At 38.8% G+C, this 13,096-nt stretch overlaps 1 protein-coding gene across 3 annotated transcripts in view; it reads right to left on the bottom strand.

The window, feature by feature from the left end:
• Positions 1-13,096, bottom strand: part of LOC124721086 (C2 domain-containing protein 5) — a 230,532-nt gene that overhangs the window by 119,731 nt on the left and 97,705 nt on the right. For all 3 annotated transcript variants that reach the window (XM_047245898.1, XM_047245897.1, XM_047245899.1), the window contains one exon: positions 9,243-9,383. In XM_047245898.1, coding sequence (XP_047101854.1) covers positions 9,243-9,383 — 141 coding nt within the window. The remainder of the gene's footprint in view (positions 1-9,242; positions 9,384-13,096) is intronic.

The raw sequence follows: 13,096 nt of genomic DNA, 5'->3' as shown, positions 1-13,096 counted from the left end.
TAGAGTAATTAACAACAAACCTAAACTCAATCAAGCATACAAATTCAGACACAGGAATGCTAGTGAAGAGAAGGACCACATAGAAACTTACTAAAATATATAAGTCATTCAAACTCAGTCCCTCTAACCTACATAAGAAATTTGCAAAGTTCTCAGTGTGATACACACACTGACCGACTACTATGAAGTAGCAATAGCAAGGTGTTTTGCTGCATGGTACACTGGAGCACCGATGTTACCAACAGTAGGCCTTAAAGGAATCCCATCCCATTGGATCTTCAGAAAGCCATATAATCTAGGGGGCGCAGCACAGTAAAAATTAAGACCCATGATAGTCTCACGTGACAAGGAGCTTCTCTTCAGAAGGTTGTGTGTCTTTCTCTCAAAAGTTTTTGCATGTCAGCATGCTGAATCAACTCATGAATACTGCTTCTTTTGAACAAAATCCTGCTTGTCCAATACAATGATAGCTATGACCTTGTCTGCAGGTAAAATAACAAAATCAGAAACCTCCCTGAGTGAACATAAGGCAGCTCTCTCAGCAGCTGTTATACCACTCTTGGGTGAACGTGCCATAGCCAACCCAAGGCATGCTTCTCTCCTAACCTTGTTAGCAGCATCAGGAGGAAGTTTAAAAACAATCTATTTGACAGAACTTATAACATCAACAACTGGTAAATGCTTGTGTGTCGGTGAAAAATTTAAACCTTTCCCTAGCATGGATAAGGTTGCATCATCAAAAGCTTTCTCAGTGACACTGATCACAGACCTTTGAAGTTAAGTAGTAGACTCCAAGTCTTTCAAACTTTCCAAATGTCGGGTAGTTACAGAATGAAATTGCTAGACTGTAGCCATGAAGCACCCCCCCCCCCCCCTTTCCCCAACCAATCCCAAGCAAATAACAAAATTTTCGAAGTATTCATTAACTGCAGTAGAAATAGTTCTTTGGGAAAAAATATCACCTGTCGGCAAGTATAACATTGATGCTCAGAAATACCTTGTAGCAATACATCTAGCTACTCTGTTGAGCCCACTAGCAGATCAGTGTGTGCATCACATTAAGAACTTGACAGATTTTTTACGTTGATTAGAGGGACTGTGTTTGAATGACTTCAATATTTTCATAAGTTTCTATGTGGTCCCTCTCTTCACTAGCATTCCTGTGTCTGAATTGTTATGTTTGATTGAGTTTAGATTTGGTGTTAATTATGCCACTTCAACATGTGTTGATGTCCACTTATTTCTTACTCAAAGACCAGTACTATAAACAGACAGATGGAGTTGTGATGGAGGCCCATAGTCACATATGACTGCCAAATTGTTTGTGGAAGATTTTGAGGAACATGCTCTGGTGTTGGCAGCATTGGAACCTGCGTAGTTTTTCAGATATGTGGTTGATACTTTTGTTGTTTGGTCTCATGGAAGTAAGAATTTAAATGGCTTTTTGGAACATCTAAATTCAATGCACCCTTATATTCGCTTTACGATGTTTGTGGAGTAGGATGGTTGCCTTCCCTTCCTTGATGTTTTGACCAGGAAGAAAGTTGATTGTACATTGGGAGATGCCATTTATAGGAAGCCAATGTACACTTATTTGCATCTATAGGCTGATAGTTGACACCATACAACTCAGTATGAAGATGTAATTCAAACCTTGGTTTATTGAGCTAATGACATTTCAGATGCAGCAAGGTTGTCAGCTGAGTTAACTAATCTTGAATTCATCTCTTGTCAGAATGATTATAGCAAAAGACAGATTAGACATGCACTGCACTATTGACCAACTCTAAATAGGGTGAATGTTGGTAATAAGGAGATAACACCAAAATCTACAGCCTTTTTACCTTACACAGTGGACATCGCGAGTTAATGCATGATAACAATTATTGCAGTAAGCTACACTGCAGTACAACCCACAGTATTGGAGCTGGAGGCTGTGAAGGAGACCGCAAGTTGTGTCCTACCTATGACTCGTATACACCTGCTGCTATTGCAGCATGAGAACAGCTCCTGTGTCACTTCGAGCAATTGTATATTCATGCCATCTATGAACCTAAATAAATGATATTAAATATTATTCAATCAGTTTCAAAATCCGTACACTACCTTTTGCTATTCAGGAGAAGATTGTATAAACTTTAAATGTGAACATTTTTAGGTTAGGCTTTACCGTGACTGTTACTGACATTAAATGAAACAACAAGTTTACTGTTACCAGTCACCGTTTTATTGTTTCCACGACGCGTTTCGAAGGTTTAAACCTCCATCATCGGGTGGATTTACATTAGTTAATATTACATATGTGTGTATGTTGGTAATATTTACAATAGTGTCATCTCTGTTTTCAGCAACTGCCTACACTCTTATCCTAATATTTACCATAAATATTGACAGCCGCCAAGAGTACAAGAGATTGACCTCATTCACAGATAATTCATCACACCAACAGCTTGTACCCCCTGTCAGCTTAAAACTGTATGTACATCATCTACTGGCACAAATGTATATCTATCTGCATATTTTATAACATTAACCAGTGTATTACCCCAACCTTTAGGCAGCTAATATATGCAACATGTAATCTTAAGACTCCTTGCCACGTAAATGTTTGCTCTCATATAATCACTCCTTCCTCTCTCTCTCTCTCTCTCTCTCTCTCTCTCTCTCTCTCTTCAAAGAGTGTCATCTATGTATGATTTTACTGCTGTAGCCAATATGATCATTGTAATTGAAGCCTATAACATTTTACCTAATTGTTATTAGCAAGTATGAAGTTTAAGCCATTTTAACATTTCACCTGATTGCATAAACGAGTACGAATGTTTAGCTGTTTTAACCTTTCAAAATTGGATTTATATACCACCTGAAGTACACACACATATATTTGACACCTCAAAACAAACACCTCCAAATGGTTTAAACGATTATTCTGTAATAATGTTGTTACAATGTATATTCTTTGCACTTTGTGATTATGTCTTCTCTTCTGCTGTACGAACCTTGCACCCAGCTGATTCCAGACGCCATATTTGTTTACAAATGTGGCAGTATACATGTGAAGTGTTACGACAGAAAAAGGAACCTGTGACCACTTTAGGTACTCTAGTTTACTTATTAAAGTTTACCATTAAATATCAGTTTAATTTTTTGTCAAAAGTTATCCAAAACCATATTCTGAAATAGTGTCTTGTTTCTCCACTAGGCAGTGCCACAAGTTCCTCCAAATGTCGTAACACAACATACACACATATGTAATATTAACTAATGTAAATCCACCCGATGATGGAGGTCTAAACCTTCGAAACGCGTCGTGGAAACAATAAAACGGTGACTGGTAACAGTAAACTTGTTGTTTCATTTAAAGATTGTATAAAAATTTCAACATTGTAACTATCATAATTTCAGAGATAAAATTGCTAAAAGAGTCAAAAACCGACACTTAGGGAACTAAATTCAGTTAGGAAATATAATAGTTTATCTTTCGGTATAACTGGAAAACATAAACAGAACTCTCAAAGTGCAGAATTAATTAAAGTTATAATATGAAAATCTCAATTAATTTTTTTCGTTTTCATAATATAATAATCAGATAAAATTATTATTTGTGTCTAATACTGTTGTGGGAATAAATGTGAGTAAATGAGAGTGTGTACGTGGGTCTTTCGTCAGATTTAAATGTTGCATGATATACTGTCTTAAGTAACCTGCAAAAGTTACACAAGCCTGTCATGGGAAAATGATCCTAGGGAATTTACCCACTTTGCTGATGACGTATTTCTAGGTGTGATTGTTATTGTAACAGAGCAGCCAGAAAGTCAGCTGGAGTAAAATCAGTATTTAAAGAATATTTCCAGAATTATCGCCTTTTTGTTTTCATTTATTAAACATTACTTTAACATTTGTATGTCAGAATGACATAAATGCGTCTGTGTATAAGGATTGGTGCAGGCCAGTTTCAGCGCGAGTATGATCATGAGTGAGCACTCTCACTGGCAGCGAGTATGATCAGCCAAACAGAATTAAGACAGTTCCTGCTCATTACCTGATAGCTATACTGGGGGTGAGGCTGCAAGAAGAGGAGTCGTCCTCTAGCTTTGAACGCGGATGGTCATGTTACTAGTGAGAATTAAAATAATGTGTAAAATGAAGAAATATTTGGCTTCTCATGTCCATATTGCGTGGCCATTATTGCAGTTGCATTTATGGACAGTTTTGTGAAGTTTGGAAGTTTTGGAATTGTTCTGTTGGAAAGATATTCGCGTGTGAAAATTTGGCCTTCATAGTACCCACGTGGCATGTTTCAGTATTCAACCACTGAGCATTTTTGGCGAGCAATTTCTTTTTTAGAAATCCACAAGAAGGACCGAATGTAATAACTCAAATTAGTGGTGAAATTAATGACTGTGAAAACATTGTTTAGTTCGGGTCGGGTCTGGACAGATTTCTGGCTGCTGTGTGTATGAAAAGTGTGTATGAATTGTGAACTGGAAGAAAATTGCCAATAGTTTGAATGTGGACTGAATAGTACTGTTTCTTTGGCTATACGGACAAAATAAACATTTTTGTATGGAAATTTTGGACATTATTTTCCAGAAGCCAATCCATTTTCTTACTGCCCGATAAAATTTTAATGGCAGTTTTTCTACAGAACTTTATTTCATTATTAGAGTTGCACGGCCTCAGTAATTGTAGATATTAGATGGTGTTTTTCATCAACGCTGCTTTTACATCATCTAGTAATTATCTACGTTGCCGCGTGAAGGGACATCGAGCAGATGCTGTTCTGAGGTACGTGAATTTTAATGTGCAGCCTGCACGGAGAACAGAACCCCGCCACGCCGGAACAGGAAGCCTTATCAATGTGATGGCTCATGTTCTGAGGAAATATCATGAGAAAAATGTTTTTCAACCACCATCTAAGATCCTGTTGTGGTCCTCTTGTGATCTGTAAAGGATAATCCTGGTCTACATAAGGTGATGCCTATTGTATTTCCTGCAGTTCTGGCATATCACATATTGGTCAGACCATAAGGACCATGGAGGACTGTTGTACTGAGCATAAGCAACACACACGCTTACAACCACCACGCAAATCTGCTATTGCAGAACACCACCCTGGCAATGGTCATCCTATGGAAAATAACAGTACCTAGATTCTGGCATGCACTTCCTGCTTAAATAGAGTGTGAAGTCCTGTTCTCAGGGCCTGGTCAAATAACAGAGGGAGTGAGTTAATGCTGCCTCACACAAGCTATCCCACTGGTTAATATTCAATGTCAATAATGTCTGACATCGACCATCTTTGATTGTGTGGTGGCACTACGCTAGCAGTTACATAGAGACGAATGGGTAGTTTGAGGGGGGGGACCAAACTGCATGGTGAGAGAGAGAGAAAAAGAGAGAGAATGTGTGTGTGTGTGTGTGTGGGGGGGGGGGGGGGGGCGGGGGGTGTGTCTCTCTCTCTTTGTGGAGGGGGGGGGGGGGGAGGGGCACAAGTGTCATTTTTCCGCATATTCTGTGCGCCATGGTTCTAAATTTACTTACACAGTGCTTTCTTGTTGCATTTGTACCTTGAATATGACATGACCTGTCAAACAATCAGTGTGTGTGCAGCTGTCAAAATATTGACAATTCTTGAAGCTATCACCTGTCTGCAGTCCCATATGTTATTTGTATATATTCACCTCTACTCCAATCACTATTTATATTCCATCCAGGACTTCCCAGTATCATTGAAATCTTGTTATGTGGTTCTCAAATGACCACAACCTGCATTGAAAACTGGCATCTAATAACTTGCAGGTTGAAATTTTCTGATTCTGCAGAGAGACCCAAAAGTCCTTTAAAATTTGAAAATGCACTAATTCATGGAATAATGTAGGTAAAGAGGTAAAAATTGACACACATGCCTGAAAAGACATGAAGTTTTAATGAAACCAGAACCAGTGTAAAAACTGGCCAACAGATGGCACTGGACAGCAATATGTAAATGACACAACATGAGAATCATGTATAAAATGAGCAGTAGCGAGACAGGAAGTCGGATGTGCCAGCAGTCACAGCATGTTGACTTTACCAGAAAAGGCAATGTTAGTGTAGTTTTACTATCAGAATGGAGAATCCACTACTGCAGCTTTATCATCGTAACACCCTAATAAGGGTATTCCAATGGGTAGATGTCGTGTGACAAGTGTTGCTGTGAGGAATATAATCACAAAGTTTGAAGCCTTGGGTTCTTCAGATAATCAGCCTCAGAGTGGGTGATCAGACACAACTGCTAGTGCTGCTCGGAAAGTTTAGAAAGAAACAGAGACTTTAGCAGGTTCATCTTCACGTGGTGAAATCAGCACTCGTGAAGTCGTATGTCGCAACAGCTTTCTACACACTAATGTTTGGAGAGTACTAACGCATATCCTAATGTTATCCGTACAAAATCCAGCATCATCATAAACTATTAGCCACTGATTTTGTGACGTGGAGAGCATTTGCGGTGTGGCCACTTCAAAAAAAAGGGGGAGGGGGGGGGGGAAGGGAGGATGACAATTAATTGTCTAACATGCTGTGGGCCTAAAAAACTCATTTAACACACCGAGGGTCTGTCAATACCCACAACTGCTGAATTTGGGCTACCAAAAATCCTATAACTGTTGTGATTCTAATGCTTGACAAGAAAGTCGCGGTGTGATGTGGATTTACCATATCAATAATGATCGGACCCTTTTTCTTACAGGAAACGTGGTGTGCTGTTTTTCAAACTGTCAGCATGACAGGTGCAAGGTATACTAATATCTTACAGAATAGCATCATCCCTAGCCTGGCAGATGAACACCTGCGGGAAGGTAAGATTTTTATGCAGGATAGTACTTCACCCCTATACTACTACACATGTGAAAGATCTCTCACACACACTGTGTGTTGAGGATCGCATACTGAGCCACCACTTCCTTCATGCTTGGCCTCCCAGGTCCCCAGACCTCAATCTGTGTGATTATCGGTTATGGGGTTACACGAAGTTGCAAGTCTACCGCAATTGTCCAATTTCTCACCATACCTACTGACATGCTGCACAGTGCCGTTCACAACACTGTCCCTCAACTACATGTACTGCTGATGAACAACAACTGACATGTTGAGCATTTGTTACAATGAACATCATCTTTGCTAAAAATCAACTGTCATGCTAATTATTGCTTTTGTGTCATATGAAGTGCCACTGAGATGCCATATCATTTCAAGCATGTGTGTCAATTTTTACTTGGCTACATTATTCTGTGAAGTACTGAATTTTCAAATGTTAATGGACTTTTGGGTCATCCTGTATACAGGGGACGCAGATAGTAACAACCCAACTCCTTTCTGAGAACAATTAGATTCCTTCGGACTACGATAATTTCCTCTCATACCATCCACACTGCTTAACGAGAAACACTTTCACCATTTCAACATAATATTTTGATTGTACTCCAATCAGAAGATGCCCAGATAGTCACATATGTTAAAGTGCCACTTCCAGCACTTGGAGGTGCATCAGCTCTGAGCTGAATTTGCCCAGCGGATTAACAGTGAGAGCTGATGAGCCAGCTGACCTGAATGTTGTTATTAAGTGGGTTCCCACATCCGACTAAGTGAATACTGGGCTAGTATCCAAGTCCCATCTCAATTACATGATTTGGAAACATTTAAGAAGTGTTCACACTCCACAGACAGTTGGGGTGCACAAATTCGTCCCAGGGGTAACTTGTGAGAGGGTGGCAACAGGGTGGTAACAGGAAGGGAATCTGGCCACCCGTTAAAATTAACCTTGCCAAATCCAATAGTAACCACGTCAGCCTGCGTTGAGGCAAGACAAGGACACAAACAAAAGAAGAAGAAGAAGAAGATTGTACTTTTCATTCAATATATGTGGGGGGATCAAATATAAATGGGATTTTTGTTCCTGAACATCAACAGTTGGTAGGACTGGCCACACACTTCTGCTATGCTTAGGCAGAACCATTAGACGTGAGGAGAGCGTACTGTCAGTTATTTCCTGCTGTTTCGTCAGTAACGCTACCGATGTCTGGGCAACAGGTGCACCCCTCCATTGCGCAACACATAATTATCAAATTTCTTGCTCATGAAGGAGTTATAAAACATTATCAAGGACGTGTATGTTTGCCTGGCATAAAAAGTTCAAGGACAAGAACGTGTGGAAAATCAGCAACATGACTGCCGCCCTCGGACCAGCATTATAGACAAAAGCATTCATGTGGTTAATGACATTACTGATGACGATCGACGGGTGAGAGTATCATAAATTGCACAAAAAGTCAGAATCAGTTATGGGAGCTGTCAAGCAATCATCACAGACAACCTACAGTTCTGTAAAGTGTGCTCCAGATGGGTCCCTAAACCTTTGACCAAAAAACTGAAGTTGAGACATTTGGGGGCCTGTCAGAGGCTTACAGCAAGGTTTGTGGACATAGGTGATGCATTCTTGAGTCAGATCATCACCTGTGACAAAATGTGGGTTCACCAATACACTCCAGGAACCAAACAAGCCAGTAAGCAGTGGCAGAAGAAAGGGGAGCCAGCACCAGTGAAAGCCCACTCGACTGTCATCTGAAAAGGTTCTTTCAACCGTTATTTTCGATCAGTGACGCATTTTGCTGATTGATTTTTTGCATGAGCAATGCACAATCAATGCTGCTTACTATTGCGAACTATTGAACAAGGCAAGAGTTGCATATTTGCATATCGCCGCAAAAGATGAGACCAATCAATTCAACAGGTCATCCTCCACAACAATGTGCAACCTCATACTGCAGTTTTAACTGTCTCCAAGGTACAGAAAATGCACTGGACTACACTTGATCATCCTCCTTACAGCCCGGACTTATCGCCATTCACATTTATTCAGACCGCTTAAAGAAGCTCTAGGAGGGCGACGATTTGAAGATGATGAGAGTGTGGAAGACTTCATGTGCAACTGGCTGGTGACACGACCCAGTTCATTTTATGATGAGGGCATCACTGGGACAAATGCACTTCCAAAGTAGGAGGCTACATGGAAAAATAAATTATAATTGCCTTGAGTTTTTCAATAAATGAATTTAAATAAAAATAAAATCCCATTTATATCTGATCTGCCCTTGTAGATGCAAAAAATTTATCCACAAAAATGTATAACGGAATATTACTAAACTATTTTCTACCCTTTTAATACCATAACTAATTGAATTTAAAATCACAGTTTTACTTACAACAAAAGAACTGAACTCCACATGAGGACTGTCGAAACTTGTTGAAATCAGAAAACAGCTCCACTTTCACAATTATATTAACTTCACCCCGTATACCATGCATTGTGTCAAACACAGGTATCCAACCAGCCATAGTTGCACCTTAAAGAGGAAAATATTATGAATATTGGTATGATATAGATTGACAAAATTTTAATTGTGTAATGATACTCATGAAAAATACTGAAACATGTGTTCCAACAACATATTTCAGTTTCAACAACAAAATAAAATGCAAATAAATACAGGGAATGTATCACGTTTTAAATTTTGAAATATTACAACACTTGCATGAATGTAGACTATCCAGGCATATACCACTGATCAAATAATGTCAGGTTTCCAGCCATGTTGCAGTGTTGAAATGAGACTCACTGAAATGTTACAGTATTTCAACATTGCCAGCCAGCTGGAAATCTGAGAAATTTCTATCAACAGTGCAACACATCAACATAGTTTCAAATTCTGTCCTGAAACTACTTCAAACATCAATACAAACAGCTTAATTACAAAAAATTTCAACAGAAATTACCAGTTTCAGCTGGCATTAGCCATCTTTCGATCTACATGATTTACGAAAGCATTTAAATAAGAAAACATTTTGACTAACCAATTTATGTCAAATATAGAAGCATGGAAAATACTGTGATAGCATACTGTACAGGAAAGGCAACAGATCACTCATGAAAACAATGTAGGAATCACACCATCAATGAAAGTACTTGGGGAACAGTGTGTGCATAAAGGGTAAGCATTTGATGAACTGATCATGTTCTGTTGAGCATAACTTGGATAAGTGTAAACAGAATAATAATGAATGCATATGTGTGCATGCTTACTTCTATTCAATGGGATCTATAATTCTATTACTTCCTCTAGATAATGTCAAAATTAAGAAAGAGAGAAACATACCTGAGTAGATAGACATTAGTAATAATTAAAACTTCCAAACCACAGTACAAATATATAGCAATATAAAAAAGGAGGGGTGAATGGGGGTGATGAAGTGTTGCTGAAGTTCATCTCACAACAGTATTATAAGGATTTCACAAGAATATAGTCCTCTAGCCTCTCTCACTCTAACTGCAGCATGTAACCCACAAGAGATGCCCCACAGATTCCAGTAGGAAACTGCAGCGGCGAACCAGTCATTGCTGGAGGATCACCAATCCATTACTGAAGCAGGTGACCGCCTCTGTAGTGCAGCAGTAGCATTTCCACCTACCACGCAAGGGGGCCCGGGTTCGATTCCTGGCAGGGGACTGGGTGTTGTGTGTCCTTCATCATCATTTTCATCATCATTGACACACAAGTCGCTAAAGTGGCATCAACTAAAATGATTTGCAATACGGCGGCTGAACCCCAAATGGGATATCCCAGCCAATAAATGCCATACGATCATTTCATTTTACTGAAGCAAGTGTGGTGATTATGCTTTTCACCTTTGAGTCACTGTGTGTGACACTAAGGTAAAATGTTCTGGAGTTAAATTAACTACACATTCAGATTTCCAGGTGAGAGCTGCTGGAGTGTCACAAAATCCACAGTCTAGGCAATGAGGGAATCACTGTTTTCAAATATGCACATACAACTGTCGTTCGTTAGTGAGAGATGACAAAAATAGAAGAGGTATTACAGAAAATCAGATCGTGCATTGTTGGTTTAAGTGAAGTACACTGTCAAGGTGAAAACTGCCTTTGCCTGGATTTAGGAAATCTCATGTATTACTGTGGTGAACCAAAGGGAAACTTAAATTGAGCTCATCCATTATGGATGGTGGTACATTAAAGCATTTCCTATTTCTTCTCCCAGATCCAGTACCCAGCATCATGCTATGAAGATGAACCTGAAAAGGTTTTAAGACTAGTTTATGGAACAAAAGACTAATTCAAAAAAGTGACTGGTTTCAGCAGTCAAATGCAGTTGGATTTTTAGTAAAACCAGAATGCATGAAAACACCTATTATGAACATGTTTTTCATGAAACATCCATGTTGCGAATGGACTTAGTGGGTTAACAGTTTTGAAGAGAAAAATGAGATAAACTTCATTCTTACCAATAAGCCGCAAAATGTTAAAAATGTCTCTGTTTTGAACAGGTTCAATATGAACAGTGAGTGATCACTGATTAACAACAACAAAATTTTAAGTGAATATATAAGATGAAATATGAAGCTAATTAATGGAAAAAGTTAATCTCAAAGAACAGAAAGCTGACAAATAAAACAATAAGTTTGATGGACAAGAGAAGAAAACTGAAAGTATAATCAGACAAAAATAAGACAGAATATAAAGAACTGCACAAGGCTTTCACAAAGAGCATGAAAAAAGACATCGTGAGGTACAAAGAAGATACAATGAAAGGCAGTCTTGAAAATAAATCTAGTTTAAAGATGGCCAAGCAGAATCTGATGACTGGAAATAATCAGCTAATAGTGTTAGACATAGATGAAAGCCAAATTACAGATAATGAAGATAAACTCAATTATACTGGTAATTCTTATAGTAACCTGTACAGTAAAATCAGTGATAATACCTTGATCCCAGATTACTATATTTGCCAGTGTATAAGATGCACTTTTTCCCTTCAAAAATAAGTGCAAAAACTAGATGCATCTTGTGCACAGATAGCAAGTTAAGGTATGTATCTAAAAGCTCCATTTCTTCCAAATTTATGTTTTGCAGCTTGAAGCAATTCATTGTTAGCTTCCCTGTGAATTTTAAGCATTCCAGTTGTGTAGGGTTCAGCTGATGCACATGCACTGTCAATAGTTTTTATATTATTCGTTCAAGCTTCAGTTATTGTTGTGTTTAGTTATTGTTGTGTTCAGTGTGAAAATCCACTTGTGCCCTACCTATACTGTGATTTTATTTGTAAACTATGGCTGAAAAATGGCACTGCTATGTTACTGCATTTATGCTGCAAGTAATTGCATGTGCTGAACATCATGAAAAGAGTGCTACGAAAGGCATTTCGGACCAGCTCCAACTGACAAAATGATAAGAACTTTGTGGAATCAGAAAGATGTTTTAAAGAAAGCAACTCACGGTAAACATAATCTGAGAAGTGGGACTGTTAAATGGCCAAAACTTGAAGCAGAACTCAATACTTGGATTTTAGAGAACGGACAAGATGGAATTTCTGTTTATATGATGATTATTCATCAAGTGAAAGCAATACCCCATAACAAAGGGATTGCCAAATTTACTGGATCAACATCATGATGTTCAAGATTTACGACGTGGTATCAGCTTTGCATGCAGACCAAGATAAAAATATCAAGGAGATGCCAACCAAACATGAAGAACAAATTGCTGAATTTCATCAATTTGTCATTAACGCAAGGAAAAGGGAAAATTTTGAATTTTCACAAACTGGAAACATGGACGGGACTACACTAACTTTCGATATGCCTTCTAACAGAACTGTGAATTCCAAGGACACAGAAGCATTATTGTTACAATTTCAGGGAACAAAAAGACTCATTACACTGTCATTTTATCCTGCCATGCTGATTGGACAACATTTCCAGCACATTTGGTTTTTAAAGGAATGCCAAAAGGAGGAGGAGGAGGGGGAGATTAGTGTTTAACGTCCCGTCGACAACAAGGTCATTAGAGACAGAGCACAAGCTCGGATTTGGGAGGAACCATCCTGGCATTTGCCTGAAATGATTTAGGGAGATCATGGAAAACCTAAATCACGATGGCCAGAGACGGGTTTGAACCATTGTCCTCCCGAATGTGAGTCCAATGTGCTAACCACTGTGCCATCTTGCTCAGTGCCAAAAGGAGTATTTGTCTATGTACACAATA

Source organism: Schistocerca piceifrons, chromosome X, assembly GCF_021461385.2.
Source record: "Schistocerca piceifrons isolate TAMUIC-IGC-003096 chromosome X, iqSchPice1.1, whole genome shotgun sequence".
NCBI lineage: Eukaryota > Metazoa > Arthropoda > Insecta > Orthoptera > Acrididae > Schistocerca > Schistocerca piceifrons.
The sequence above is the reverse complement of the archived record's forward strand: the minus strand, read 5'-3'. Positions and strand labels throughout refer to the sequence as shown.